General features: G+C 36.8%; 3 protein-coding genes and 1 non-coding gene across 12 annotated transcripts; all 4 read right to left on the bottom strand.

The window, feature by feature from the left end:
* Positions 1-8,270: 8,270 nt before the first annotated feature.
* LOC107764616 (uncharacterized) lies at positions 8,271-9,763 on the bottom strand. The gene is made up of 3 exons (XM_016583220.2): positions 9,461-9,763; positions 9,092-9,147; positions 8,271-8,892 (listed from the first exon to the last, which is right to left on the bottom strand). The coding sequence occupies exons 1-3, from the start codon at positions 9,680-9,682 to the stop codon at positions 8,271-8,273; spliced, it is 900 nt and encodes a 299-aa protein (XP_016438706.2). The 5' UTR covers positions 9,683-9,763.
* A 2,928-nt stretch (positions 9,764-12,691) lies between these two features.
* TRNAT-AGU (transfer RNA threonine (anticodon AGU)) lies at positions 12,692-12,765 on the bottom strand. Its single transcript has one exon. It is a non-coding gene; the product is annotated as a tRNA-Thr (tRNA).
* A 596-nt stretch (positions 12,766-13,361) lies between these two features.
* On the bottom strand, positions 13,362-19,967 carry LOC107764614 (pentatricopeptide repeat-containing protein At3g20730). 9 transcript variants are annotated; one of them, XM_016583219.2, is made up of 6 exons: positions 19,612-19,895; positions 17,455-19,300; positions 16,710-16,802; positions 16,479-16,600; positions 14,866-15,471; positions 13,362-13,816 (listed from the first exon to the last, which is right to left on the bottom strand). In XM_016583219.2, exon 2 carries the CDS (start codon positions 19,272-19,274, stop codon positions 17,721-17,723), a length of 1,554 nt encoding a protein of 517 aa, XP_016438705.1. In that variant the 5' UTR covers positions 19,275-19,300; positions 19,612-19,895; the 3' UTR covers positions 13,362-13,816; positions 14,866-15,471; positions 16,479-16,600; positions 16,710-16,802; positions 17,455-17,720. The 9 variants fall into 9 exon arrangements, with proteins under 9 accessions (XP_016438705.1, XP_016438701.1, XP_016438700.1 ...); XM_016583215.2 differs by having other exon boundaries at positions 14,858-15,471; positions 17,455-19,967; XM_016583214.2 differs by having other exon boundaries at positions 17,455-19,967.
* Positions 19,968-22,958: 2,991 nt separating this feature from the next.
* Positions 22,959-25,808, bottom strand: LOC107764185 (putative disease resistance protein At1g50180). Its single transcript, XM_016582723.2, has one exon. It carries the CDS (start codon positions 25,806-25,808, stop codon positions 22,959-22,961), a length of 2,850 nt encoding a protein of 949 aa, XP_016438209.2.
* Between the last annotated feature and the right edge of the window lie 1,925 nt (positions 25,809-27,733).

The raw sequence follows: 27,733 nt of genomic DNA, 5'->3' as shown, positions 1-27,733 counted from the left end.
TGCAGGGTGTAGTGTGAGTACAACTGACTCAGTAGTAACAGAAATAACTAAGGAACTGAGTAGTAGTAACGAGCTAAGCTGAATAATCCAATTATTATTTTCACAATTAAGTACAAACAGGAGTAGACAGGTAATTTCATAAATCAGTAAGGCTACAAGGAAAATTAACAAGTAAATGCAGCAACAGCAAAAATAAATGCAACCTCACAGCAATGTCACTCCATCACTAAGTACTCGCACTCAACACCCGCACTTAGCACTCAACGCTCAACACTCTACGCTCAATGGGGGTGTGTACAGACTCTGGAGGGGCTTCCAAAGCCCAAGCGCTAAGCACGGACAACTCACGTGCCATCATATCAATACCTGGATCCGCACGGTCAACTCACGTGCTACGCGAACAACTCATGCGCTATGGTATCAATACCTGAACCCACACGATCAACTCACATGCTACGCAGATAACTCACGCGTTATGGTATTAATATCCTCACAACCAGGCCCTCGGCCTCACTCAGTCATGTACCTCTCCAGCCTCACAATGCACCACCAATAAGGGGACACAACCCACATCAAGTATCACAACATATCAGCAAAATAATAGAAACTGAGGTAAACATGTACAATAATTTCTATGACTGAGTACAAATAATGTGAACATGAATAAAGACTAAGCATGATCTCTAACATGAAGGCAGACAAGTTCAACAACAAGTAACTACGTAAACACAAATGATGGTCATGAGGCCTCACGGGACGGATCAAGTCTCAATCCCTCGAGGTATACACCCACACGCCCATCACCTAGAATGGGTATCACTTCCAAACAGTCACAGGATATCAAATTCTCCGTGTTTATACCCTCAAAGCCAGAGTTAAAATTGTTACTTACCTTAACATCGTAAAATCCTACTCCGGGATGCCCTCGTCTCTGGACTCGGTCTCCAAAAGCTTTAAATCTAACCATAACCAGATTAATACCATCAACATATGCTAACGAATCAAATTCCACAATAAAAATTACAAAATATGCCAAAAATCCGAAATCGGCCAAAACCCGTCCCCGGGCCCACATCTCGAAATCAGTCAAAAATGAAAGAATCAAAACTCTCGTTCTCGCCCGAGTCTAACCATATAAAATTTATCAAAATCGGACTCCGTTGAGTCCCTCAAATCCCTACCTAAAACTCTCCAAAACTCAAGCCCTAACTCCCTCAATTTCACTTTGAAATCACCAATCAAATCCCAAAAACGAAGATGGATTCATGAAATATAACCAAAACCGAGTAGAGAACACTTACTCCAATCCCTATGGTGAAAATCGCCCCCAAAATCATCGAAATCCGAGCTCTCCAACTCAAAATATGATCGAATGAACAAACCCTCGTTTTATATATTTTTCTGCCAGCTATTCTGCCTCGTTTCTCATGTCAAAAGATCCCCGAAACTCACTTTTTATGCCTCCAATGGATTCCTTGTGAAATTTTAGTCAAGTTAGGCTTTTGAATCACTCCATTTGACCTTATAATGAAGGAGATATGTAGGTTTTAATATTTGCAAATAGTAAAGATTTTTAAATACGCCGTCAGTGGCAATTGCGTAATTAATCTGAGAAATCTAGCAACCTAATCATTAGTAAAATGACCATAAAATCCTCATACGATGTCCAACTTCGACGATTCTTTTTGCTACGGGTCCGTAATTACGATACAGATCTAATGCTTCAATTAAAAAAAATATCGGAGCTCATTTGTTCAATATGATATCATTTATGCTTGAAAAAACGGCGTCGAAACATAAGAAAAACGAGCGCAACACAACCCAAACCTATGCAAAACTCACCCGAGGCCCTCGAAACCTCAATCAATAATTCCAACAAGTCATATATCACTACCCGAACTTAGTCGAACCTTCAGAACACCCAAAACAATACCAAAACACCAAATCAACCTCGGATTCAAGCCTAAGAACTTCTAAACTTCCAACTTTTGTCAATTCAAGCCTAATTCTATCACGGACCTCCAAATTACATTCTGGACACACTCCAAGGACATTGCTACAAAACACTTGTAGAACTCATTACCTCATACACATCTAAAGAACTAATCATACCTATTACTATGGCAATCCAACCTACTACCAAGATGTCCTATCTATCCGAGTTCCTTCTGAAATACCTTTAAATTGATACTTTGCCCTGCCATAACACCACAATCCTCATCCCAGACTCACCACACGAGACCCAAGCATAAAACCACATCGCCCTAAGGCTCATAAGCCGTTGAATACTCTCTTAAATATCCCTAAAAGTACCATAAGCACGCGCTCACACAATCAATACCTCAGTGCTCAAGCTACAGTCAAAACTCGGCCTCATGTCCTCCAGACTGGCCCGACATCAACACAAAGAAATCAAATCTCGCACCTCATCCAGGGAATCACAAGCCGTCGATGCACAACTGATACCGAGCGCTCATGTGTGCATACGAATGCATGGAAGGAATTCAAAGAGTTACACTTCAAGTTGAATCCATACCGCACGAAAAGAATTCAAGAATGTGAAATTTTCCTAAAGGTTCTGCAGCCTTTCGAAGATAAGTACAGACGTCTCCGTACCGATCCGCAAGACTCTACTAAACCCGCTCATGACTCGTGAGACCTATGTAACCTAGGCTCTGATATCAACTTATCACGACCCAAAATCTAACCATGGTCGTGATGGCGCCTATCGTGTTACAAGGCAAGCCTATTTCCCAAAATATTACTACTAAATCGATTATAAGAATTTAATAAAAGAATACCAACATTTAAATTTCTCATAAACTATATTAACTCTAAATATAATATAGAAAATACGGAAACGAGCCCCAAACATCAGGGTGTCACTAAGTCATGAGCGTCTAAAACTATAAACTAAGATATATAAACTGTCTAACTGTCCAAAAGAAGAAATGACAAAAGGAGTAACAAGGTCCTGCAGACGCTAGCAGCTACCTTGCAATCTCCACAGATAGCCGGCCTGAACTCAACGATCGCCGCCTTCTAACTCACCTGGATCTGCATATAAAGTGCAGGGTGTAATATGAGTACAACCGACTCAATAGTAACAGAAATAACTAAGGAACTGAGCAGTAGTAACGAGCTAAGCAGAATAATCCAATTATTATTTCCACAATTAAGTACAAACAGGAGTAGACGGGTAATTTCATAAATCAGTAAGACTACAAGGAAAGTTAACAGATAAATGCAACAACAGCAAAAGTAAATGCAACCTCACAGCAATGTCACTCCATCACTCAGCACTCGCACTCAGCACTCAACGCTCAACACTCTGCGCTCACTGGGGGTGTGTACAGACTCCGGAGGGGCTCCCAAAGCCCAAGCGCTAAGCACAGACAACTCACGTGTCATCATATCAATACTTGGATCCGCACGGTCAACTTACATGCTACGCGGAGAACTCACGCGCCATGGTATCAATACCTAGATCCGCACGGTCAACTCACGTGCTACGCGGATAACTCACGCACTATGGTATTAATATCCTCACAACAGGCCCTCGGCCTCACTCAATCATGTACCTCTCCAGCCTCACAATGCACCACCAATAAGGGGACACAAACCACATCAAGTATCACAACATATCAGCAAAATAATAGAGACTGAGGTAAATATGTACAATAATTTCTATGACTGAGTACAAATAATGCAAGCATGAATAAAGACTAAGCATGATCTCTAACATAAAGGCAGACAAGTTCAACAGCAAGTAACTACGTAAACACAGATGATGGCCATGAGGCCTCACGGGACGGACCAAGTATCAATCTCTCGAGGTATACATCCACACGCCCGTCACCTAGCATGGGTATCACTTTCAAACAGTCACGATATCAAATTCTCCGGGTTTATACCCTCAAAGCCAGAGTTAAAACTGTTACTTACCTTAACAACGTAAAATCCTACTCTGGGATGCCCTCGTCTTTGGACTCGGTCTCCAAAAGTTCCAAATCTAACCATAACCAGATTAATACCATCAACATAGGCTAACGAATCGAATTCCACCATAAAAACTATAAAATATGCCAAAAATTCGAAACCGGCAAAACCCGGCCCCTAGACCCACATCTCGAAATCAGTCAAAAATAGCAGAATCAAAATCCTCGTCCTCTCCCGAGTCTAACCATATAAAATTTGTCAAAATCGGACTCCGCTTGGTCCCTCAAATCCCTACCTAAAACTCTCCAAAACTCAAGCCCTAACTCCCTCAATTTCACTTTGAAATCATCAATCAAATTCAAAAAAACGAAAATGGATTCATGAAATATAATCAAAACTGAGTAGAGAACACTTACCCCAATTCCTATGGTGAAAATCGCCCAAATTCGAGCTCCCCAACTCAAAATATGACCGAATGAACAAACCCCCGTTTTATATATTTTTCTGTCAGCTATTCTGCCTCGTTTCTCATACCAAACGATCCTAAAACTTGCTTTTTATGCCTTTAATGAATTTCTTGTGAAATTCTAGTAAAGTTAGACTTTTGAATTACTCAATTTGACCTTATAATGAAGGAGATATGTAGGTTTTAATATTTATAAATAGTGCAGATTTTTAAATACGACGTCTAACTTCGACGATTCTTTTTGCTACGGGTTTGTAATTATGATACGGATCTAATGATTCAATCAAAAAAGAAATCGGAGCTCATTTGTTTAATATGATATCATTTATGCTTGAAGAAACGGCGTCGAAACATAAGAAAAACGAGCGCAACACAACCCAAACCTATCTGAAACTCACCCGAGGCCCTCGGGACCTCAACCAATAATTCCAACAAGTCATATATCACTACCCAAACTTAGTCGAACCTTCGGAACACCCAAAACAACACCAAACCACCAAATCAACCTCGGATTCAAGCCTAAGAACTTCTAAACTTCCAACTTTCGCCAATTCAAGCCTAATTCTACCAAGGACTTCCAAATTACATTCCGGACACACTCCTAAGTCTAAAATCACCCAACAAAGCTAATCGAATCATAAAAATCCACATCCGAATTCGTTTACTCATAAGTCAACTTCCGGTTGATTTTTCTGACTTAACTTTCTAACTAAGAGACTAAGTGTTCATTTCACTCCAAAACTACTCCGAACCCAAATTACCAATTCAAAACAACTCAACACAGCTGAACAACACACAAATAAGCAGAAATAGGGAAAACGGGGCTATAACTCTCGAAACGACCGACCGAGTCGTTACAGAGAATTTTATCGTGCAAGATCAATTTTGATCCTTTATTTTCCTTTCCATACAAAAATATTTTCTTGGTTGTTTAAATTATATTTTATTAAATTGTTTCAAACCTATAATTATTTCATGTGTTAATTTTCCTAATATTTACCTATTTAGGATTTTCAAATCAGTTTTATTTATCGAATATGTATTATTTAAACCATGCGAGAAGTCTTAATATGTAAAATTTAAAATTAATTAAAATTTTAATAATCTTTTACAAATTATTCCCTTAAGCAAATATTTAATTTATTTTGATATAAATTTCTATTTTTTAATAATTTGTTCTTCTTACATATAAATATATTTATTAATTGACGCGACACACACGTGCAACGTACGTATGCTAAAACTAGTACATATGTTAAACCACCAAAGGTGCTCCATATCTTTAAGTCTTACAATGTAAAAGAAAAGCACAATAAATGAGATGGACTAGCAGGATAAATATATCGTCATTTCCCGTTTGGTTTATTAAAAAAATATAAGAAATAAATAATGAAGGTATGACTTATGAGCACATAAGCCAAAAGATTATGTACAGCGATGTACAACACTTAGAACAGTGGTCAGTATTAGGAAAGAAAACTTTTTTGACGCATTAATCGCCTCGTTGTGAACGATTATTGCTGCCTAACTGGCACCAAATCTTGTAGAATGCAATAAAGCCTCAAAACATATGTAGGATTTAGCTAATTGTATTATGTTAGCGTTGCTTTCATTTTTTATTTTTTTAAAATGCCCCTGACAGTTTAGAATAATTAATCAACTAAAATAGCTGCCCACCTAATCTCTTAAACTAAAAATAACATGCAGATATATAATATATATATATATATATATATATATATATATATATATATATATATATATAATTAATGTATAATTTATGTATACCAACTAAAAAAATAAATATTGAATCTGACCGGCTATTTGTGTAACAATTATTAATATAACCTATTTAATATTGGAGACTTTTGGTCTTCTCATAAAAATTAAACCCAAACCCATTTTGTACCCTATTCCTCTCTCTCCTGCCTCCAATCCATTGCAGTACGTAGAAATGAATAGCTCTAGTGGAAGCTTTAATGGAGAAAGAAATAACTTGGAGCTGAATTTCTTATATATAATTTATTAATTAGATACTTTTAGCAAGTAGGTTTCGTCATCGAAATTATTTATTGCTTAATAATCCAAAATGTCAAATTATAATTAGAAATTGATTAATGAAAACATCATTATTGAAACAAAGTTACCAGCGATACTAACTCCAGTTTAATTTTCGTTAAATGTCAATCGCTTCCCTTTTCTGTCCCATATCCTATCGCTAGCTCCGCTATATGTTAGTATAAAATAAATAAATAAATAAAAATTAAAATACATGAACTTCCTAAAGCTCCTAAAATTAAATAACAAACAACAACAACAATATCTCCATCCCAATAAGTTGAGTAACCTTTTTCCATATATATATATATATATATATATATATATATATATATATATATAATTTCTTTATTTAAACTCATCTCATCTTAATAGTATACAAAGTAAAAATATAAGTAAAAAGTGCTAGCAATTATCTATATTTTTTAATATTATTTCCATTTGAAACACTAACCAACTCAATTTTTTGGGTGATTAATCTCCTAACTCCTATGACCTATTATAAACTTACAATTTGAATAGAGAAAAATGATCCAACAAAAATCTCTTGTATTTTACTTACTCAACTTCTGTATCATACTTAATGATCATCTTGCAAAAAAGTAATCATACAAACAATTTTTTTTTAACAATAAATCATACTATTAGTCTCCCAAAAATTGTACGTATTTGATACATGCTCATGCCAAAGCCGCACTAGAGGGTGTCGGAGCACAGAAGGCCAGAAAGCATGTGAATTACAGTTTTATCCTTATTTATATTTGGTCAACAACGAGAACGTCTATCGTTCTCGGATACAAGAGTCAAATTGGTGAAAATATTTATGTGATTTAGATACTGATTCCTTAACGTTTTTTTTAAGTAATGTTTTCATAGTAACAAACACTGCACAAGAGTACTATAAATACATGTTTTATAAAATGTACAACAACAATAACTATATCTTAGTCCCAAACAAATTGAGGTCGGTTACATGAATCATCATTCCTTTCATTTAGTTCAACTCCTATATATTTCAAAAATAAATAAAAAAATTAAAATAAAATAATCAAAATATTTAAAAAATAATGATCAAAGAGTAAAAATTTAACTAACTCCAAATAGTAATATAGTGATATAAGGTGGGACACATACATTAATTTATACTACTTTATACTACCATTCAAGCAAACTATTGTTTTTCGAATTCTATTTTACCTTACATATTTCGGCATAGTTGATTGTTCAAGAAGATTATGTTTTACATTTTGTACTGTATATTTGTAATTTAGTTTTACTATTTGTAGCTTTCCGGATGTTAATTTTATTTACTTTCGTTGTGTTAAGCGTTATAAGTCCAAAACACGAATAAACATATATATATATATATATATATATATATATATACACACAAACGTATCGTATGTAATATATATTTATAAATTATATTTGCCTTTTACTAATAACCAAAGTAATTACTACGGAGTAATTATATTGATATTTGTAATAATTTTAAAGTTTTACAGCCGCGCATGCCAAACACTAGGGAATGAGATTCAAAAATCATCAGAAATTACAGTTTTATCCTTATGATTTTGTCCAACACAACAAAAAGTCTGCATCTAAACATTGCCACACATGCCAAGGCTACAGTACTGAAGCAAAAAAGCTAATGTCACCTACAGTAGAACACTTATAACCATGAAACCAAAATAATCTACCATACCCTAAATAAAGAACATTACTTCTACTTTTAAAAAAATAACATTCTACGATAATCACAACACATCTCGATAAAAACACTAGTAAACTGCAGTTGCATTTAATTTCACATAAGAGATTTAAGTGATCTAGATTTGAGTGATCTAGCTTTTATGGGCTTACGGGCTCTTTTGATCTTACCGTTTTCTTCATCTTCGTCAAATTCTTCAGTATCCATTTGGGAAGAAGAAGAAGACGACTTTGCCCCGTGACTGTCACTAGTTGCAGGATCAGTCTTCGCATGACTTCTTTTCTTGCCCCACAAAGGACCAAAACCCGAATAATAGTAGAATTCGGAAGATGATGATTTCTTAGGACGATGGGGGCGGCCGCGGGACTCCGCCGCCGCCGTAGTCAGCTTAGAAGTAGAATGAGCTGAGTCGCTGTATTGCTTCTTCACCTGAGCAATATGGTGTTCGCATAAAATGTGCCCTTCTTTTGCCTCTCTACTGCATTGCCATCCCTTCCCATCATTCTTGCAACACAATGTCGTTATATTATTATCTCCATCTTTCTCCAACCCTAGCTGCTCCTCCATCTCCTCGTTCTCTTTCTCTTTCTCAAATTCCTTCTCAAACTTAACGAAATCATCAGCAACAATATTATTATTGTCAAAGTTATCCCATTTAGAACAATCCATCTCTTTCTTCGTTTCCCTTTCGTCGTCGTCCAGCTTCATCGACGTGATGCTGCGGAAAACACAATGGTAACGCAACATTACAAGCAATTGCATTTGAGGCAACATTTCACTTAATCCAATGATTTATACCCAACTGTTATACGGCCAAAATTTCAAATCCTAATTATCGTTTCTGAAATATAAAAAGAAATAAATTATTCTGCAGAAAGAAGAAGTAATCAAATTGATGTAATAGTCGAAAAAGTTACCTCTGCTCTGAATCATAAGAGGTCCCATTTACAGCGTAGCTATCATATCCATCCAGCTGCAGCAAAGAAATAAAATTTTATCGAAAGTTCTTAAAAGAATACAAGCTTTGCAGTGGATAATAGAGCAAACAGTCAAAACCCATGAGCTAAATTGAACGAAGAAGGCTAAATACACGACAGAAATGGTGGGATTGAGATTCATTAAGGAACCCTAATAGGAGTTCCCCATAAAACCCTAAACCACAAAGCAGATACAAAGAGAGCCAAAAGAAATGAAAGGACATTGATGAAACGAAATGAGCCTGGTATTCTATAGATCTGGGAAAAGGAGAAGAAAAATAAGGAGAAAAAGAGATTTTTTAGACAGACCTGATAAGAAGAAGACGGCGGTGGTGGGCGAAGTAGAGACTGGTTTATTTCTGGGTTATCGTTTTCTTCGTCTTGTTCTAAGGGGAATGTGATGACATCCCAAGGAGACTGATTCAGCTGGCAAACGTGAACGGGAACGGGAACGGGAACGGGAACTTGTTGTTTGAGAAATGAAGAAGAATAGAGGAGCGGGGAAATTTTGGCATGCTTTCTTATTCTCATCTCTGTAAATTACACACACAAAAGTATTTTTTGTCTGTTGGGTGTGGTGTGGGGATGTAAAGGTTTGAGGGGTAGGCACGATGTGAGTAGATCTAAATGGGTCTTCCTTTTTCACTCTATTTATATATATATATATATACTCTGGCCCAATCACTAACTAGTTAATACAATAATTTTTTTTTCTTCCTTCTATTTTTCACATTAATGGAGTAACGTTTAAATTGTCTCTATACGACACTTATAGATCACGAGTTCGAGTCGTGAAAACTTAGGGTAGACTGTCTATATCGCACCCCTTAGAGTAAGACCCTTTCCCGTACCATGCGAGATGCCTTGTGCACCGACTGCCCTTTCAATTTTTTGCATTGCTCTTGGCTTTCTTTTTCACAAGGTAATTAAACAGTTCAAAAAATTTCTCTATTATACGAAATATTTTTGATTTATTATATGCTATATTTCAAGGCTATTCATATTTTATCATTAGTAAATTGTCTTAATCTTGGATTTGATGTAGTTGCAACGTACATGAGGTATAACAAAGGGTAATTTTATACAATAATAAACTTATAGGAGTAAATTTAAATATTCTTTCTAAAGTGTATTGACACGTAGAATCCACCAGAGAGTCACTAAACTCAAGGATAAATACGAGATGATTTGCGTAAAAAAGTGCCCTAAGAATAACAAATATTAAAATTGAAATATTTTATGTAGTAAATGGTATGTGAACCCTTTCCTTTTTGCAATAGTTGCAGTGCATTTCATTTAGTTATCAAAAGTGCTAATTGAAAAATCTAAGAACTGCTAGTACTTTTTTATTTTATTTTTAATATTGGCTAGACTAAAAAAATGGTCAAAGGGTTAATATAACCAACAAATGTAATTGTTGTTTGTTGTTGAGTTTAAGGGGCCTTATGAAATTCATGTAGTTTTACTTTTATTTATTTATTTGATACTTATATATTTGGTAGGGAAGGGATAGGATATGGGACAGAAAAGGGAAGCGATTGACATTTAACGTAAATTAAACTGAAGATGGTATCGCTGGTAACTTTGTTGCATTAATGATTTCTTCACTTAACTTTGTTTTCTTAATTTTTTTAAAAAGTACTTGATATGTTCTAATCATTTGGAAATTTAATCAATTCTAGTAATTGTTAAAATTAGACATGATGCAATAAATAAACTTCGATGTAACGAACTTGATAAAAATATCCGATTAGATTAATTATGGATAATAAATCCAAATCGCATCTATTTCAGCCGTTGTTAATTAGTTGTTGTTTGCGGGAAGTATGCAACTTACAAAAAAACAAGCACTTGAAAAAACAAACAAGTAACTATCTTTGAGAATTTTCTTTTTCCAACATCATTAGCAAAAGGGATGACCCTCCTTGGCAATAGATTTCAACTTCGCTAATCAGTGAATTAGAGAAAATAACGGCAAAATAAATCGAAGGAAGATAATGATACTGTGTACTTGTATAAGTAACGAAATGCATTTACCAATTAAGTTAATTGTTCTTAAAACCAAAACATATCGTAGTTATTTAGCAGGGCACCAAAATGGTCCTTTATATCATGCAGCCACAAGAAATAAAATGCCCAAATCTGTCCTTGTATTATTCAAGATTGTTCCATTTTGTCCCTCAGTTATATTTCTATATTATTCATACTCTTTAGCAAATTGTCTCGTAATGTTCTCGCCAGTAACATAATTTCAACATGAAATGTATTGTGGGCTTCACGTGTCCACATACTTTCAGAAAATAAAACTAAATTTACCGTTCAACTTTTAAGTATGAATTAAACTCACCCTCAAATTGGAGCTTCCTTAGGACCGATCAAATGGCGAAACCACCTAGCTAACTCCATCATGTCCACAAGGAAGATGATTCGAAGTTGGACTTCAGTACGAAATGAGAATTTGTTCATTTGAATCCCTTTTGTTGATCAAACAAGAATGCACACTGAGAACACTAATAAAACATTCTCTTTACCTCTACTGACCAATTAGTATTTTTACTTTTAAAAACAGATAACAATTAAATTTATAGGACATGGGATTAATTCAATACACATAATCAATGACGTTAGATTAAGCAAATAAAAAATGTAATAAATGGCCAAATCAATGATAAGAGTGAGACCGGACTCAGTTAATGGCTTGACGAGGAACCTACCTTCGGTTCCGACCTTGCACTTATGAAGAACTTTGAATAACTTTTAAAAATAAAAAGAGCAGAAGTATACTGCCTTGATATGCGTGTTACAATGCGTTTAATGAATAATAAGCTTCCCCTTTATATAGTGGAGGAGTTTTATCCTAAGTACAATCCTAAGAAAGGTAACAATCTTTCGTTTCGCTAATCACTTATTTTCTGCCGATACGGGCCGAGATTCATGCCGCGATATCCGGTTGGACACGGACATCACGGACCTTTGTTAGTCGTGTACGGTTATTTGGTAATACTCTCTGAAGCCTTGGGGCTCGAACCGGACCCGGAGGACATGGTCCTGATGCCTCCGAGGGCAGGTATTTTGCCCGAGCCCCAATACAGGGGGCTCCTCGCTTTGACTCTGATTCCTTATGGTCACGTTCCTGCTCCGTTTGAATCGGGGTGCTTAGTGGCTCGGTTTACCCGTATCCAATATGCAATTGTTGTTGTTGTATTTTCACCATTTTGGAATTATTGGAAGTAGAAAGCGTCTCCACTAGGTATAAAGAGGAAACGAGAGAAAACATTCAAAACGATCGACTTTCTTTTTTACTACTCTGGAGTCTGGAATCATTGAAGAGAAAAATTATTCCATTGATGTGGTTCATGAAGTCTTCCTCCATATTCGAAAACTTTATGAATTCGGGAAATGTTTTTCTTTTCTGTCACTAAGGAAATGTATATCACACGTCCAGAACGAGAACTCTGGGCCCTATCAAAAGAGTAATCTCAAAGTTCATTTTGCAACAAGCTCTTACGTTGTTAGTTACAACTGAGAAAGAGGAAAAAATGCTCTTGTTGAGAGTCGAACTCAAGACCTCCCGCTTACTAAACGGGTGCTCTAACCAACTGAGCTACAAGAGCTGGATGTCTATATGTTTCTCTTTTATATATTTATAAGTTATTCTCAGAGAATTCGGGAACTACTTTCAATTTCTTACTTTTTTCCCACCATTGTTTTTTGTGTCGTTACAAACTAATGTCACGTTTCCTTAAAAGGAGAGTCTTAAGAGTTAAGACTCAAGATACACAGGAAAGTAAGGAGTAGAGAGTATTTACAGTTTGTTTTAATACTGTTTTTTTTTCATTGTTAAGAACTTTCAAACCGAATATATGAACAGATAGCCCCATATGTTGATTGTTGTGTCAATAGACGTGATCGATTTATACTATTGAAATCAAAGAACTCAGCCACTTGAACATAATCATTCTCAACGGATGCCCTGGATGTGAGAGCTGATCGGGTACCACATTAACAGGAGGGGTTAACATGTTAACCTTAAAATGAGAAATTATATCTTCAATTAACTGATTATACTGTATTTATGAGATGCTTAACACTAAAAGACGCAAAAAATCTGTTCCCCAGAATAAAAGAACGAGATACGAATTGACACGGTAACTTGTTGCACAGAGATTTAGCTGTATACCTGAATTAAACAACCAAGTCCAACCCATGATTTTTAAAAGATCAGCAGTGGAAACATAAACTCATGTCAAGAGCTCCACCATGCATTTTTGTCTCAAGCAACATCGCAACTACGTGCTCTTTCCTCCAAAAGTGAAACACCAAAATATAAACGAAAGGAAAAAGAAAGGAGAGATCCGAAAAGATACGGAATGAACTATCACATGTCACAGCATATGAAACTTCAAAATCAAGAGCCTTTTATTTATTCATGGCTTCAACTTTTTCAGCAACTCCCCCAGAGTATTTCAATACTCCCAAGATTTCAATTAATCAAATCTATATATTTACCCAGGACAAACAGCTTTTCCTTTTCCAGCTGATAATTGGTAAGTCCATGGTTTCTTCACCTATTCATACTGCATGTATCACTTTTCTAAAACTTCTCAGGAGAGAAACAGAACAGATTTGACAAGTACAATTGATGTGCCCGAGATATATTAAGACCTACAATAGAAACAGGAAACGCAAACATATTAGGGACTAACGTTCAGTTCACGAGGAATCCATAAGAATTAGTAGTAAAGTAAACCTGCTTCAGAAGGCAAAATTCAACAGCACATTGTATTACACAAAAAGAGAAACATCAGTTAAAATCTCGACTTTGCAGACAAAAAGGAATTGCTGGTTTCTCTACGAAAAGGAACTGCAGTTTCCCGTGTACCAACAGTATATCAAAAAAGTAGAGAATCTACAACATTATATGATTCTCTAGGAACGACATCAACCTTCTATACACACTGGAACCTCATGGTGTGCACCAAAAAGAAACTACTATTTCCTCAAATGTACATAGTCATTCTCTTGACAAGGTGGGTTGCTCTGATGGTAAGCACCCTCCACTTCCAACCAAGAGGTTGTGAGTTCGAGTCACCCCAAGAGCAAGGTGGGGAGTTCTTGGAGGGAAGGATGCCGAGGGTCATTTGAAAACAACCTCTCTACCCCTAGGTCTGCGTACACACTACCCTCCCCAGACCCCACTATTGGAATTATACTGGGTTGTTGTTGTTGTACATAGTCATTCTCTATCCCATCAAAACCTCTGAAAAACTCTGATCAAATATCTGCATCCAGATGATATGACGACTTTGAGTGAAGTATAAGCAACAGGACCATGTAAAGAAGAAATTAAAGGAAAAGAATGTCATTGGACAAGATGAATTAAAAATTATTTCAATCCAAATTGGTAAGTGCATCTGATAGCAAGTAATAGCAAGACAATATATTTAGAAAACTAAATCGAAGATAGCAATAGAGAATATGAAAGAGGTACCGATACCAAGTAATAGTAAGATAATATATTTAGAAAACTAAATCCAAGATAGCAATAGAGAATATGAAAGAAGTACTGTTAGCAAACTAAGGAAGTACTGATGGCAATTAATAACAGAACAAGATATGTGATAATAGTAAACTAAGGATAAAAGGGGTACCATACTAACACTAATACTATCGAACTAGTGAAGACAAAGAGAAACGCACAACTACCTACTAACCTTCTACCCTAATCTTCAACCTTCACACCCTTCTATCCAGGGTCATGTCCTCGGTTAGCTCAAGCTGCGCCATGTCCCGCCCGATCACCTCTCTCCAAGACTTTTTTGGCCTAGCTCTACCCCTCATCTTACCCCCCAAGGCCAACCTTTCACACCTCCTGACTGGGGCATTTGTGCTTCTCCTTTTAATATGCCCGAACCATCTAAGCCTTGCCTCACGCATCTTTTCCTCCAAAGGGGCCGCTCACACCTTGTCCCGAATAACTTCATTCCTAATTCTATCCAACCTAGTATGCCCACACATCCATCTTAACATCCTCATTTCAGCTACTTTCATTTGCTGGACATAGGAGTTCTTGACTGGCTAACACTCTGCCCCATACAACATAGTCGGTCTAACCACTACCTTGCAGAACTTACCCTTAAGTCTCAACGGCACATTCTTATCGCACAAGACACCGGAAGCGAGTCTCCACTTCATCCACCCTGCATCGTATGGCTTAACAACTTGATACCCCTATAGTTGTTGCAGTTTTAGATACCCCCTTGTGCTTGTACAACGGAATCACAGTACTCCGCCTCCACTCTTCAGACATCTTCTTCGTCCTAAAAATGACGTTAAACAACTTAGAAAGCCATTCCAACTGGCATGATAGAACATATGAAGAATAAATCAGAATATAAAGCTATCAAATAGAAGAAAGCCACAACCGTAAAACATTATTTCAATGCAAAGGGACTGGACAGTATAAGGTCAGATGAATTATTAATAGTAGGACAGGGTGATTCAAAATTTTAAAGGCACTAAGATTCTAGATGTTACAACATTTTAACAGTAGAAATAACTGTTGGGCAGAGGCTTGATAAATTAACAGAACAGGTTCTTGAAATCCAAGTGGTATTCTAAAATCTAGTGTTTTCTTTTTAATAAATTCAGGGTATTTTCCATAAGCGCAGAGTCGCAAACAAAACAGAGGTCGTACTTATCTCCCTTTTTACTTAACCTCTAAACTAAACCAACAAATGCAAATAGAAAATAAACAAAATATATTATAGCAGCAATCAATCGAATACCAGGTGAAGCAATAAATACAAGAAAAAGAAGCATTGTATTAATAATATAATGCAGAAGAAGAGTTTTGTAAGCGAGGTGTTCCATAGACATTGTTACCGTGCTTTTCTCTGTGGTGTGAGTAATGCAGTTTTACTTGCCTACCGTTCGCTTCTGGTGTGACTTATTAGTAGCACCCATTAAGTGTCTTATGCATGCACCAGGTTGCTGGCCATCAATCCATTTTCAGTGCATTCAAATTTCGTATGACAGCTACAAAATCCATAGGAGCAGTTTCTACTTTGGCAAGAAAAGAAAAAATCTACTCATAGGAGCATATAACAGCTACAGATCGACAGCCTATAGCAGCAGTCATTACTTTAAGAAAAAGCTATTGGAATAGATAGGTACAGCCGCGTAGTTTCTAGGCTTTCCTTCCGGAGTTAGGACAGATATTCCAGGGCTTCAAATCACTAGTATTATTCTTATCATTTATGACAAAAGTTCATTATAAGTAGTTAGTCTTTGTCTACATGGAGCGAAAAGGATCATTTCTACCCACCCGTTGTAGATGAGAGTGAGGTACAAAAGGAATATTTCTATCCACTTCCATTTTCACGAAGCTTTACGTGGATGGTACCACTCATACCGCACACAACCAGCAAGTAGTTTGCCTTCCACGACCTGGAATGGAAAAATAGATGATCGACATCACATACAGGAATTACGAAATAAAAAGGCCAAAGAAAATATGCACCACTCACTAAGGATCGGGAAAGAGCCAAGGCTTTACCATTTACTCCATACCCTAAAGAGCTGAAGAGATTCATGTACTCCCGTCAATGTCACAAATATACGTGAGTACCTCTTCATGTTCTGCTCACAGCTGTACCAACAGAATACATTTCAGTCAATCATTACCTGTTAAAATAATAAAGCAATTCAACAGTCTGGGGGAACTTGTATTTTCTGATCACAAGTCACAACTACTCTCGCAAATAAAAGGAAGAGAGAGTAAGAGGGTTTGGGGAAGGGGGGGGGAGCAATACTCATTTCTTAGAACGATCAATTTAACATGCTTGTTTCTTGTCATACACTCAGAATGTTTGATCAATTTCATAATACTCAACCCTTATTCTGGATTTAGGACAGCACAGGGCACATATATGCTCAGCCTTTGTCCAAACTTTGCAATACATTACAATTATACATGAAATAATAGGTAGTTATTAACACAACTTATACTCTAGATGCTTTTTTTATCCCATAAGCTTCCAGTATTCATACGTGTCAGAGATCTATATGTCTGACTGACAAAGCAAGATTAATCATACAAAGAAGCTACTCAGTTAAAAAGATTTGAACATCTAGAAATGGCTAAATACAACATTCAATCAGACATATATAAACATAGTAGATAAAGTAGCTTTGGTTCCAAATAGACCTACTGACAGTGGGAAGTAGAAGAAGCATTTTTATTTCTTTTAGTAAGGAAGGTCCATTTTCTTCTATTTAAGAAATTAACTCAGTTAACTAACCTGTCCCTCAGGAAATGTCTTTCCACCAGAAATCTCCCCCTTTCATTGGCATGAAGCTTGAATAAGGACTTAGATCAAATGCTGACGATGTGCGGGGAATCAGTTAAACAGGTCCAGTAATAATCAGAGAAGCTTTACACCTAGTGAGATCCATAAAGCTTCATTGCATCATCACTGCTTACTGAAACTACAACTATCAAAACTCACTTTTGAAAAATCCGGGTAGTATGAAACATTATAAGACAGATCTGGATCATTTTCACATATCAGCCAGTAGGAGGAAGTGCTAACATATCATTATCGGATTGAAAAAGGCTGTAACCAGGATCTTTTGTTAACCTTCTAGTTTGAACTACATCTCGAGCATCCCGAGCACTATCCCATAAGCCAGCTGCAGAATACATACTTGCTAGAACCACATAGCTAACAGCATTCATAGGTTCAAAATTGCATAAATGCCTGGCTGCTACCTCTCCAAGGTACATATTGCCATATACCCTACATGCCCCAAGAACTGAACCCCAAAGAGAGGCACTAGGCTTTATATTCATTCTGCAAATCAAATAGTAGGATTCATTTAAACAGCCACTGCGTGCAAAAAGGTCCACAAGGCAAGAGTAATGCTCATCTCTTGGAATAATTTTATATTTTCTGACCATCTTCCTGAAACATTCCCATCCTTCAGCAGTCAACCCGTTATGACTACAAGCAAACAGGAGAGACAAGAACGTTATATCATTTGGCTCAAAACCTTCACATTCCATCTTCTTAAAACATGAAACTGCATCAACTCCTCGACCATGTGCACCATTAGCAGAGATCATTGACGTCCATGATATTATATTTTTCTCTGTCATGTGATGAAAAACATTGTTGGCATCATCAATTTCCCCTGTTTTTGCATACATATCAACCAAAGCATTACCCATGGCCACATCATGAGTGCTCTGGTATTTAATCGCAATAGCATGTAGCTGTCTTCCCAAAGACAGGGATGCTGTATTGGCACATATGTTGATCATAGAGCATAACAAAATGCTATCAATTTCCCTATGCATCCGACGTAATTCACAAAAATGTTCAAGGTACTCACTGCTATTTTTACCTTCACGTGCATAGCCAGTAATTAACGCAGTGCATGAAATCCTATCTTTGTTCTGCAACTTCTTGTATAGATAATTTGCATTGGCCAGGTTTCCACATTTTACATAGGCATCAACTAATGCTCCACTAATAATACTGTACGACTCATAACCAAGTCGAATGATACATCCATGTATCATACTGACTTTCGCTAGCCCACTACGCTTGCCACCTCCTATAGATGCTTTGAGAATGCTTCCAAACGTGAAGCAATCGGGGAGTATACCTTGTCTGAGCATCCAACGGAATAACAGAAATGCATCAATGCTAAAACCATGAAAAGCATATCCAGAAATCATGACATTCCAAGAAACCAAATCCCTCTCTGCCATTGACTCGAAAACACAAAAAGCATTCTCCATTGCCCCACACTTAGAATGAAAATCAACCAACGCACTCTGTACACACAAATTATCCAAAAACCTGCTCTTCTGAATGCACCCTTGTATTTGCTTTCCTAAATTCAAACATGATACACTAGTGCACGCCCTTAAAACGCTTCCATAAGTAAATTGATTTGCCCTCACCCCTTCCCTACGCATAGCAACAAACACATCAAGGGCTTCTTGTGAATATCCATTCTGAGAGTACCCAGATAAAAGCGCAGTCCATGAAACCACATTCCTTTCAGGCAATTTATCAAACAAATTGCAGGCAGACACCATGTCATTGGACATTGTATAGAAAATGATCAACTTGGTTCCTAAATGAACATTTGAAGGAAACCCAATAGTTATAAGATGGGAGTGGACCAAACGGCCCTGTTTATGAGCCCTTAGGTCAATGCAAAGCTGAATAATATTTGAGTAAATAGTATAGTCTGCTTTAATAGGGTTGTGAAAAGCAAGTAATAGAGCTTCCGTAAGCCTTCTGGCATTGTAGGGTGTCTCAATGGCTGATTTTAGGGGAGGAGACTGAAAGATTGGGCTAAGCCAGTTAACTACATTTCTATACGTTCTATTCATCATTCTTTTGCAGATGAATTAAAAATAAAGAAGGAGAAGAATGGCTTACATTGTGTGAGGCACAAGTATTACTAGTTGTACCAGAGAATCCAATTTCTTCTAACTTTCAAGTTTCAACTGTCACCAACTTATAGTCCGGGGCCCATTTAAAGCTGAAAAAACTACTCCTATCACTTGAGCATATTTTCCAGGGCCACAGTTTTCCCCTCAAAATTCCCAAATTTCTGATCTTTTAAGAAGAAATTAGAGATGAAAATGGATGGTGGAGTAGCGCCGATCGTGTCTCCAAGTTCAAATTGAAACGGGGGATGCATTGAGGGGGGGGGGGGGAGGAGGGGGGAAGGATGTCTGAGAGCAGGACGGAAGAGAGAAGATAGACAAAATGGTCCCTTATGTTTGGAGATAGGTCCAAAACAGAGTGCTCATTTTTTATTTTTGTCAAATAATTGACAAATCTATTATTAGCTTTAATGGCAACCGTGGCATACGCCCCCACAAGTTCACACTTGTCAACAAATGACACCCTCCACTAAATACATATTTATATGGCAAATGACATGAGCACATATGGACGCACTGACACACCATATTCAAGGAAGGTGTCGGGAGGTGCCATGGTGTATGTTATTTATTGATGACATAGTTTGTGATAAAAAGAAAAGTCTAGATGTCCCGGTAAGGAGGTGCGAGCAGTTGGCGTTAGTGGGTACGAGGAGAGGTAGAGGATGGCCTAAGAAGTATTGGGGAGAGGTGATCATGCGGGATATAGCGAGGCTTCAGATCTCTGAGGACTTGGCTCTCGATAGGAAGTTGTGGAGTCGAGTATTAAGGTTGTAGGTTAGGAGGTAGTTGAACACATTTCTAACTCGTACGACTGTGAGGATAGTGTAATATGATTTTGTCTTAGACTGTTAGTGGTCAATGTTGTGTTCACAATGCTCTTCCATTTTCTTAGTGTCGGGCCTTATTTACTGGTTATTGTTTTTGCTTTCCATCTATTTACTGGTTCTTGTGACGTTATTATTTCTATGGTTTTTATTGATAGTACTGATATATTATCTCTTTTCGCCTTCTTGAGCCGAGGGTCTATCGAAAATAGCCTCTTTACCCCCTCGGGGTAGAGGTAAGGTTTGCGTACACACTACCCTCCCCATACCCACTTGTGAAATTTTACTAGATCGTTGTTGTTGTTGACATGAGAGCGTAGGGGCTCCGAGTAGGGGTGTCAATGGATATTTAAAAACCGATTAGACCGACCGAATCGATTTTTAGGTGTTTGTATATAAATCTATAATTGTACCGATAATTAGGGGAGGTTTTTTATTTTATAAAAATAAACCAAAAAAATACTGAACCGTACCGAATAAATTTTACATGTAGAAAATATATTTATATAGTAAGTTTAAAACTAATAAAGCATTAAATTTTTCATTGGGTCTTGGAAATATGAAAATTGTTACAAGCCAATAAGTAATTAAACTCAAAATGCTAATTCTCAAAACCTATTATGCTACTTATACTTAAACTAAGTTATTTAAAGTATCTTTATTAGCGAGACACAAAGTATTCTAGTGATTATGAGTAGCAAACTACAATGTATTAAATATGTTTCCTTTCATATAATTTGGATTTACCTTTTGAATATTTAATATAGACTTTATTCTTGAGTCTCAGCTTGGTTAATATCTTTCCACTCGTGTGATTTATATTTTCTTTGCTTTTATTTGATTTCTTTTACATTGTTGTCGAATAGTTGATGGATCTATACTCTAGCCATCTTTTATATTTTTTTAATTGGATTGGATTGGATGGGGTCGGGTCGGGTCGGGTTGGGTCATTTCTATTTTAATTATATTATTATTTATTAGATTGAAAATAAAATAATATAGAATAAATACTACAAAAAATTATGTTTTCTAAACACTATAATTATTGTGTTTATGATTTTTGCGTGAAAAAATATATTTGTATGGTTTTGGGTAAAAAAAGTAATATGTATACGAGAAATTTACCCGACAAAACTGAGAACTGAGAATTTTAACTTTGAGAAAAGCTTTCGATTTTGTTGCCGACGACACCATATCCTTAAAGGGTGTAGCTTTTGCTTTGTAGCAGATGTGGACTTTTAATATGATGCACAAAGATTGGGTAGCTCCATACTTGGGCTTAAGTTTTCCACCAAATCAAAGTAAGTAATTGTACAATTCAAGTGTCTTTTTTCTGTTCTTTGTGCAGATATAGTATAAATTAACTATAGTTATTATTCTTATAAAACAAAGAGTTATGTATGTGTTCATTCATTATAGATTTAAGCATGCCAATGCAAAGGTGTTAGTTGTATGTTGAAAAGCTTGTCTTTGTCTTCCGTCCTTCCTCAAACACTTTGAAGCGGAAGCTAATGTTCACAGGGGTTGTTAGTTGCATAGAAAATAATAGGATTCTTTTCTGAAGTAAGCTATTTTAGCAGAATTTGCAAACATTTCTTCTCCTTTTGTCTTTTTTGTTTTTTGAGCCGAGGGTCTTTCGGAAACAGCCTCTCTACTCCTCCGGGGTAGGGTTAAGGTCTGCGTACACACTACTCTCCCCAAACCCCATTAGTAGGATTTTACTGGGTTGTTTCTACCTCTACGCTATAGGTTGAAATTGTTGAGTTAGTGAATTTCTCTTAGATTGCACTCTAATTGAATTGAATTTAAATTATACAGCCTGAAGTGTAATTTCTATTTGTGATTTTAGGATTTTATTAGTGCGATCATTGATCGTCTTCAAAACATGACAAATAGTGGAATACAACTAGAATAATTTTTATATTCATATGTTGCATTTAGCTTTTGTTTAATTAATATATATATATATATATATATATATATATATATTATATATTGACACTCATTTATTGGTTATTGTATTTTAAGTAGAGGTCATGTCCTAGATTCTGAATCCCTTAACCCAAAAAATCATGAATTCGCCCCGGGAACCCATAAAATTTTAATCCTCAAGTCGCCTCTAGATTGAAACAAATATGATTGGACGAAGAGTTGCAAAATTTGTTAAAAAGAGAATGACTTTTGCTCCTAAGCCATGGAAGTCTTTGTTTTCCTATTTTGGCAGGAAACATTTCGTGGAGAAAACATTCTCAAAGATTTCAAGGTAACTAAACGTAGGTAAATAGTTAAACGAACATATTTCATCATACCAAACATACTCAAACCTAGTGCAAAAACGAAAAGTAGAATTAGATATGACCTTTGTCATTCGAGTGACAACAAATATACTTATAAAAAGTTAATGGAGAGCAAAAATGCTCTTTTAGATGCGTGTTTTGAACTGGTAATAGTCACATTTTTACTCTTGCTTAGTAGAAAGCACATAACTGTGAAGTAAAAAAAAAAAAAATCAATCAGTACTATTGACATTTGACCTCCTCTGGCCTGCTTCCTTGAACAAATATGCTGCTCTTATTGACTGTGCATGCGCCCTGATCTTTCTAACAATAGCTACACGCTCCAGTTCTTCTTCATAATCTATACTAGTATGTCCAACCACAATATTGGGAATGTGTTGGAGTTTGTGAAAATCTGAAGTTTGAAGCCTCGCACAAAATTCTTCAGGCATTCCTCGAATCTCCAGCTTCTCAAGGTTGGTCAATGATATCAACTCTTCTGGGAGCATCCTCAACGAGTAGCATTTGAAGATTTGCAGGCACTTGAGTTCTGGCATTGCACCTTTCCCTAGATTCATGTCTTTCATAGACATTAGCTGATCCACCCTGAGAAATTTGAGTCCACGAAACCCATTCTCCGATATCCTTATACTGTCATCTAGCTCATGATCAAAAGCTTGAATTAGTTTTAGAACTGATAGGTTTGTTAACTTCTCCAACACCAGAATGGAATCTGGGTGGATCTTGGAGTTGACCAAAGTCAGCTGGCGAAGATTAGGTGGAAACACACAAGGATGAGTTGGCATTGAGGCTAGTCGTCCCTTCAACTTAAGCTTGACAATATGATTCAACTTAGATAAACCAGCAACCAAAGATATCTGCAAGCTATCCTCTACTTCCAAGCACAAGGATTGGAGCCTCTCAAGCTCCGCTAGTGAATCACATAATCGATCTATGTCTAGGTTATCATCTCTTTCAATGAATAAACCAACTTTTCGGAGATTAGTCATTCTTGTCAGGTTTTCATTATGCATCCAGTGATGAACAGGTATGCTGCCTAAAGTTTGGACATTGTTCAGTAGGTCAATCTTCAATAAGCTGGGGGAATTTATATAACCAATGAGATGCCGTAAATTCTCTAACTTCCACAAGACATTAGGAACCAGCACAGAATAATACCTAGACATGGGCATATCAATCGTTTCCAAGTTTTTCAACCGACTTATCGAACGAGGAAGCTTCTTTATGCGTGTCTTCCATCCTACGCCTAAGTACTTCAAGGAATATAGTTTCCCGATACTATCTGAGATAACTTTTAAACCAGGAGAGTCTATGTATAGCACTTTGAGAAGTTTGAAACTACTTTTACAAATACAATCAAGGTTAACTAGTTTAGCAGATGAATCAAAGGATAGAAGGGATCTCATATATGATTTTGAATTTCCTAAATATTTGTACCTCTCAATTGGACAGTAAAGGACATGGTGTCGAGGTTCAGACAGGGGTATAGACTGATTATCTACTTTCTCATGGACCTCGAGAAATATTTCTTCCTTTGCTTTCATGATACAAAAGTCTCTCAGGAGATCGTGGAGCCGGCAACTTCTAACTCTGTCATCTGCTCTAACTTGGATCACTTGAACCATATTTCTGCAAATGAGCTCATCAAGATAATCCTCAGCAATGTCCTCTAATTCTTCTTCTCCCTTCTGATGAACAAGACCATGGGCGATCCATATGTGCATTAGTTGCTGCACAGGGATGTCTTTGTCTTTTTGGAGAAGGCCCAAGTAGAGGAAGCAAGATTTCAAATGGGGAGGTAAGTCATGATAACTCAACGCCAGAATTGTTGATACGCCATAGGTTTGGCTTCCAACAAGGTGTGAACCGAGGTTTCTTTGTACTCTCTGCCACTCACTTCTTTGCTTCTTCTTCCCAGCTAAGAGGCCTCCTATAACAGTGATTGCCAGTGGCAAGCCATCACATTTTTCCAGAATCTCTTTCCCAACGTCCACCAAGTCCTGGGGACACTCTCTATCCTCGGAAAATGCTTTCTTCAGAAAGAGTTCCCAGCTCTCTTCTTCGTTCAATACTTTAAGTTCATATGGTATAGTATGGGCATCTGCATGCAAAGCAACTTCCTTTCTGCGGCTGGTAAGTAGCAATCTACTTGACTTATCATTGTCAGGAAATGACCTAGCAAGAAGATCCCATGCTTCTGTGGTCCAGATGTCATCAAGAACAATGAGATAGCATGTGTCTTCCAAGCGCCTATGGAGCATTTCCTCCAAGCCTGCCTCTGACAATTTGTCCATCGTTTCCACCATCTTCACTTTATCTTCTTCTGGATTTGCCAGTTGTAAAATGAGTTCCTTGATGATCTTCGCGGGTTTATAATCTTGAGATACATAAACCCATGCCCGAGTGTCAAACTTGTCTCTGATTTGAGCTTGGTTATAAACTTCTTTGGCAAGAGTCGTTTTACCAATGCCTCCCATACCCACAATTGAAGCAACACGGAGCCGTTTGTCCTCCCTTAGAAGGATTGACACGACAGAATTCACATGCTTCTCTAGGCCAACAGTATCCTTATTCGCAACCAAGGGCGAGGAGCGTCGTAGTTCACGCATCTTCTCCCGTGTTGTGCTTGACCCTTCCCCGAATCCGAGCCCTTGAATATGCCTGATTCCATATCTCTCACGGCTGTTGGATATCTCAAGAATTGTGGTCTGGATCGATTCAATCTCTTTCCCTACTCTGTAAAGCCTGTATAGTTTCTTAGGATAGAAGGCACACTTGATGAAGAAGCTCTGTCGTTCTTGGGACTCGACTTGGTGGATGAATATTTCAATCACATCCTCAGCATGGTAGGCAACTGCTCTGATTTCAGATACCCAGTTGCGGACTGTTGCGGCTTCTTCTTCCTCTTGCTTCATATCTGCATCTTTCAGGAAACACTTCATACGGACGAGCTCGTTTCGCACTCCTTCAACTTCTTGTTGGACACTTTGCAGGAAAACAATTTTTCTTTGGAAAAGATCAATAAGCCGCTCTGCAACATAGGAAACTGCTGCTTCAGCCATCTCTTGTTTTCTTCTTTCTTGTTGTTTGGCTCCTTAGTTATCTGGACTGAAGTCTTAGCTAACTATGTGTTTCTAGGGATAGGTTGCTGCAATGTACTTTAGGGATACTTTACTTGATCAGGCATGGCATCTTCTTTTTTCTCTCTACCTTTGTGCTTTGAATAAAAATTAGGCTAAATTACGCTAAATATCCCTATAATATCACTAAGTTTCAAGACACACCTTTTGCATTTCTAAAAGCGACACTTAATACCCCTGTACAATGGAAATCCTACACAACATTAACGCAGTTAATTATCTGTCACTTATTTCAAATCTATAATAATTAATGAATGCACAAAGTTGCCGTATCTCCATTCTCATCCACAATTCCACATACACGCTCTTTACATCTCTAGAAAAAGTTAAGACATTTCGGATCGTTCAGATGATATATATTTCTCTTTCTTATTTTTCTGCTTCTCTTCTTCTGTCACTTCAAGTTTCAAGCAAAGGAACCAGATACTTGCGTAAGATATGCCCTCTATAACACGACTTTGTCCCCTTTCTACTAAACTTTTTGGACTCGATTTCTGCGGATAGTGGATTCCATCCTCCCAACACTTCTTCATATTTGCAAATCCTATTTATCTCGGCATGAGACCACAAAACATAATAAATGATCAATCTTCAATTCTAACAGGAGGCGAATCTACATGTAAAGGATGGGGTGGTACGTCACCCAGAAGCTTTGGTCGAGACTATGCAATAGTATGTATATATGCATTGTGAAATATTTTAAGTGACACCCTCATTAACAAAATGGTCGTAGGTGCACATTTTACTGTCATTCCACTTAAGAGGCTCGAGTTACAATCCAGAGTAGCACATTTTACTTAGAAGTTTTATTTGGTGCATTTAAGACCTCCTATAATTATAGGAGGTTTACTTCTTTGCTTCTTTTTTCTCTTTCCTTAACAGGTGATCTTTTTTGTTTATTAGTAGTTCCTATTGCCTTCTTCTTTGTTTATTACTAGTTTATTTTGAAATTTCTTCTCCCTTTTTCCCTTTAAACATGAAATATAAAAATCTTTTTTTTTCAAAAATCTATAAATTGATAGCGAGCCTTTTTTTCTTATACAAAATGCATAATCCATAATAGTTACGTAATATATTTGCTCGATCGATTTGTCTATATTAATTTCAAAGACGAATAACCCGAACTGAACCCCAACTAGACCAAATCGATTAACTTTATACCCTATTTAGACAATATAAATTGTAGCATGGCTACGTTAAAAATATTGTGGCATCCGGAGCTTCTAAATCCTGGATCCGCCTCTGATTCTAACCATGTTTATGAACAAAATGAACCTGGGTGATATTTACAGGAAATCATCTTGCATTTGAGTTAGATAAGCAGTCTTTAATTTAATAGTTTGAAATGGCAACAGTATAATAGGTTGTTCAATAGATCTGATCTCATGCTTAAGATAATGTTAGTTCAGATTTACTAATTCAGATGTTTGTTCAACAGATTTGATCTCTGCAGTTGTTTCTTACTGATTCAAAATTAGATCCCAAATTACAGTCGCAAATTAAAATTTGGCAGAGGTAAAAGGGTTATTTTTCATGTATCATTAGTGATCCATCTAAGAAGGAAAAGGGATCACTAACGCCAAATATTGGATTAGTGGAATAGAAAATGCCTATGGTACACTCATAAATAAGAGATTTTAACGGATCAGTGACGGTGTTATTATAGGTTTGAATAAGAGACTTTAACAGACCACTACCAGTGTTAATGTTTGTGTAGGATTTTCATAGTATAAGGGTATTAAGTGTTTTGATTTAAAACTATGAGGGTGCGCTTGAAATTGAGTGATAATATAAGGGTTTTTAGCATAATTTACCCTATAAATTAAAGCTTACCCGGGCAGGCCAGC

This window comes from Nicotiana tabacum, chromosome 17 (genome assembly GCF_000715075.1).
Source record: "Nicotiana tabacum cultivar K326 chromosome 17, ASM71507v2, whole genome shotgun sequence".
NCBI lineage: Eukaryota > Viridiplantae > Streptophyta > Magnoliopsida > Solanales > Solanaceae > Nicotiana > Nicotiana tabacum.
Note: the sequence above shows the minus strand (reverse complement) of the source record. Positions and strands in the feature narration are given on the sequence as shown.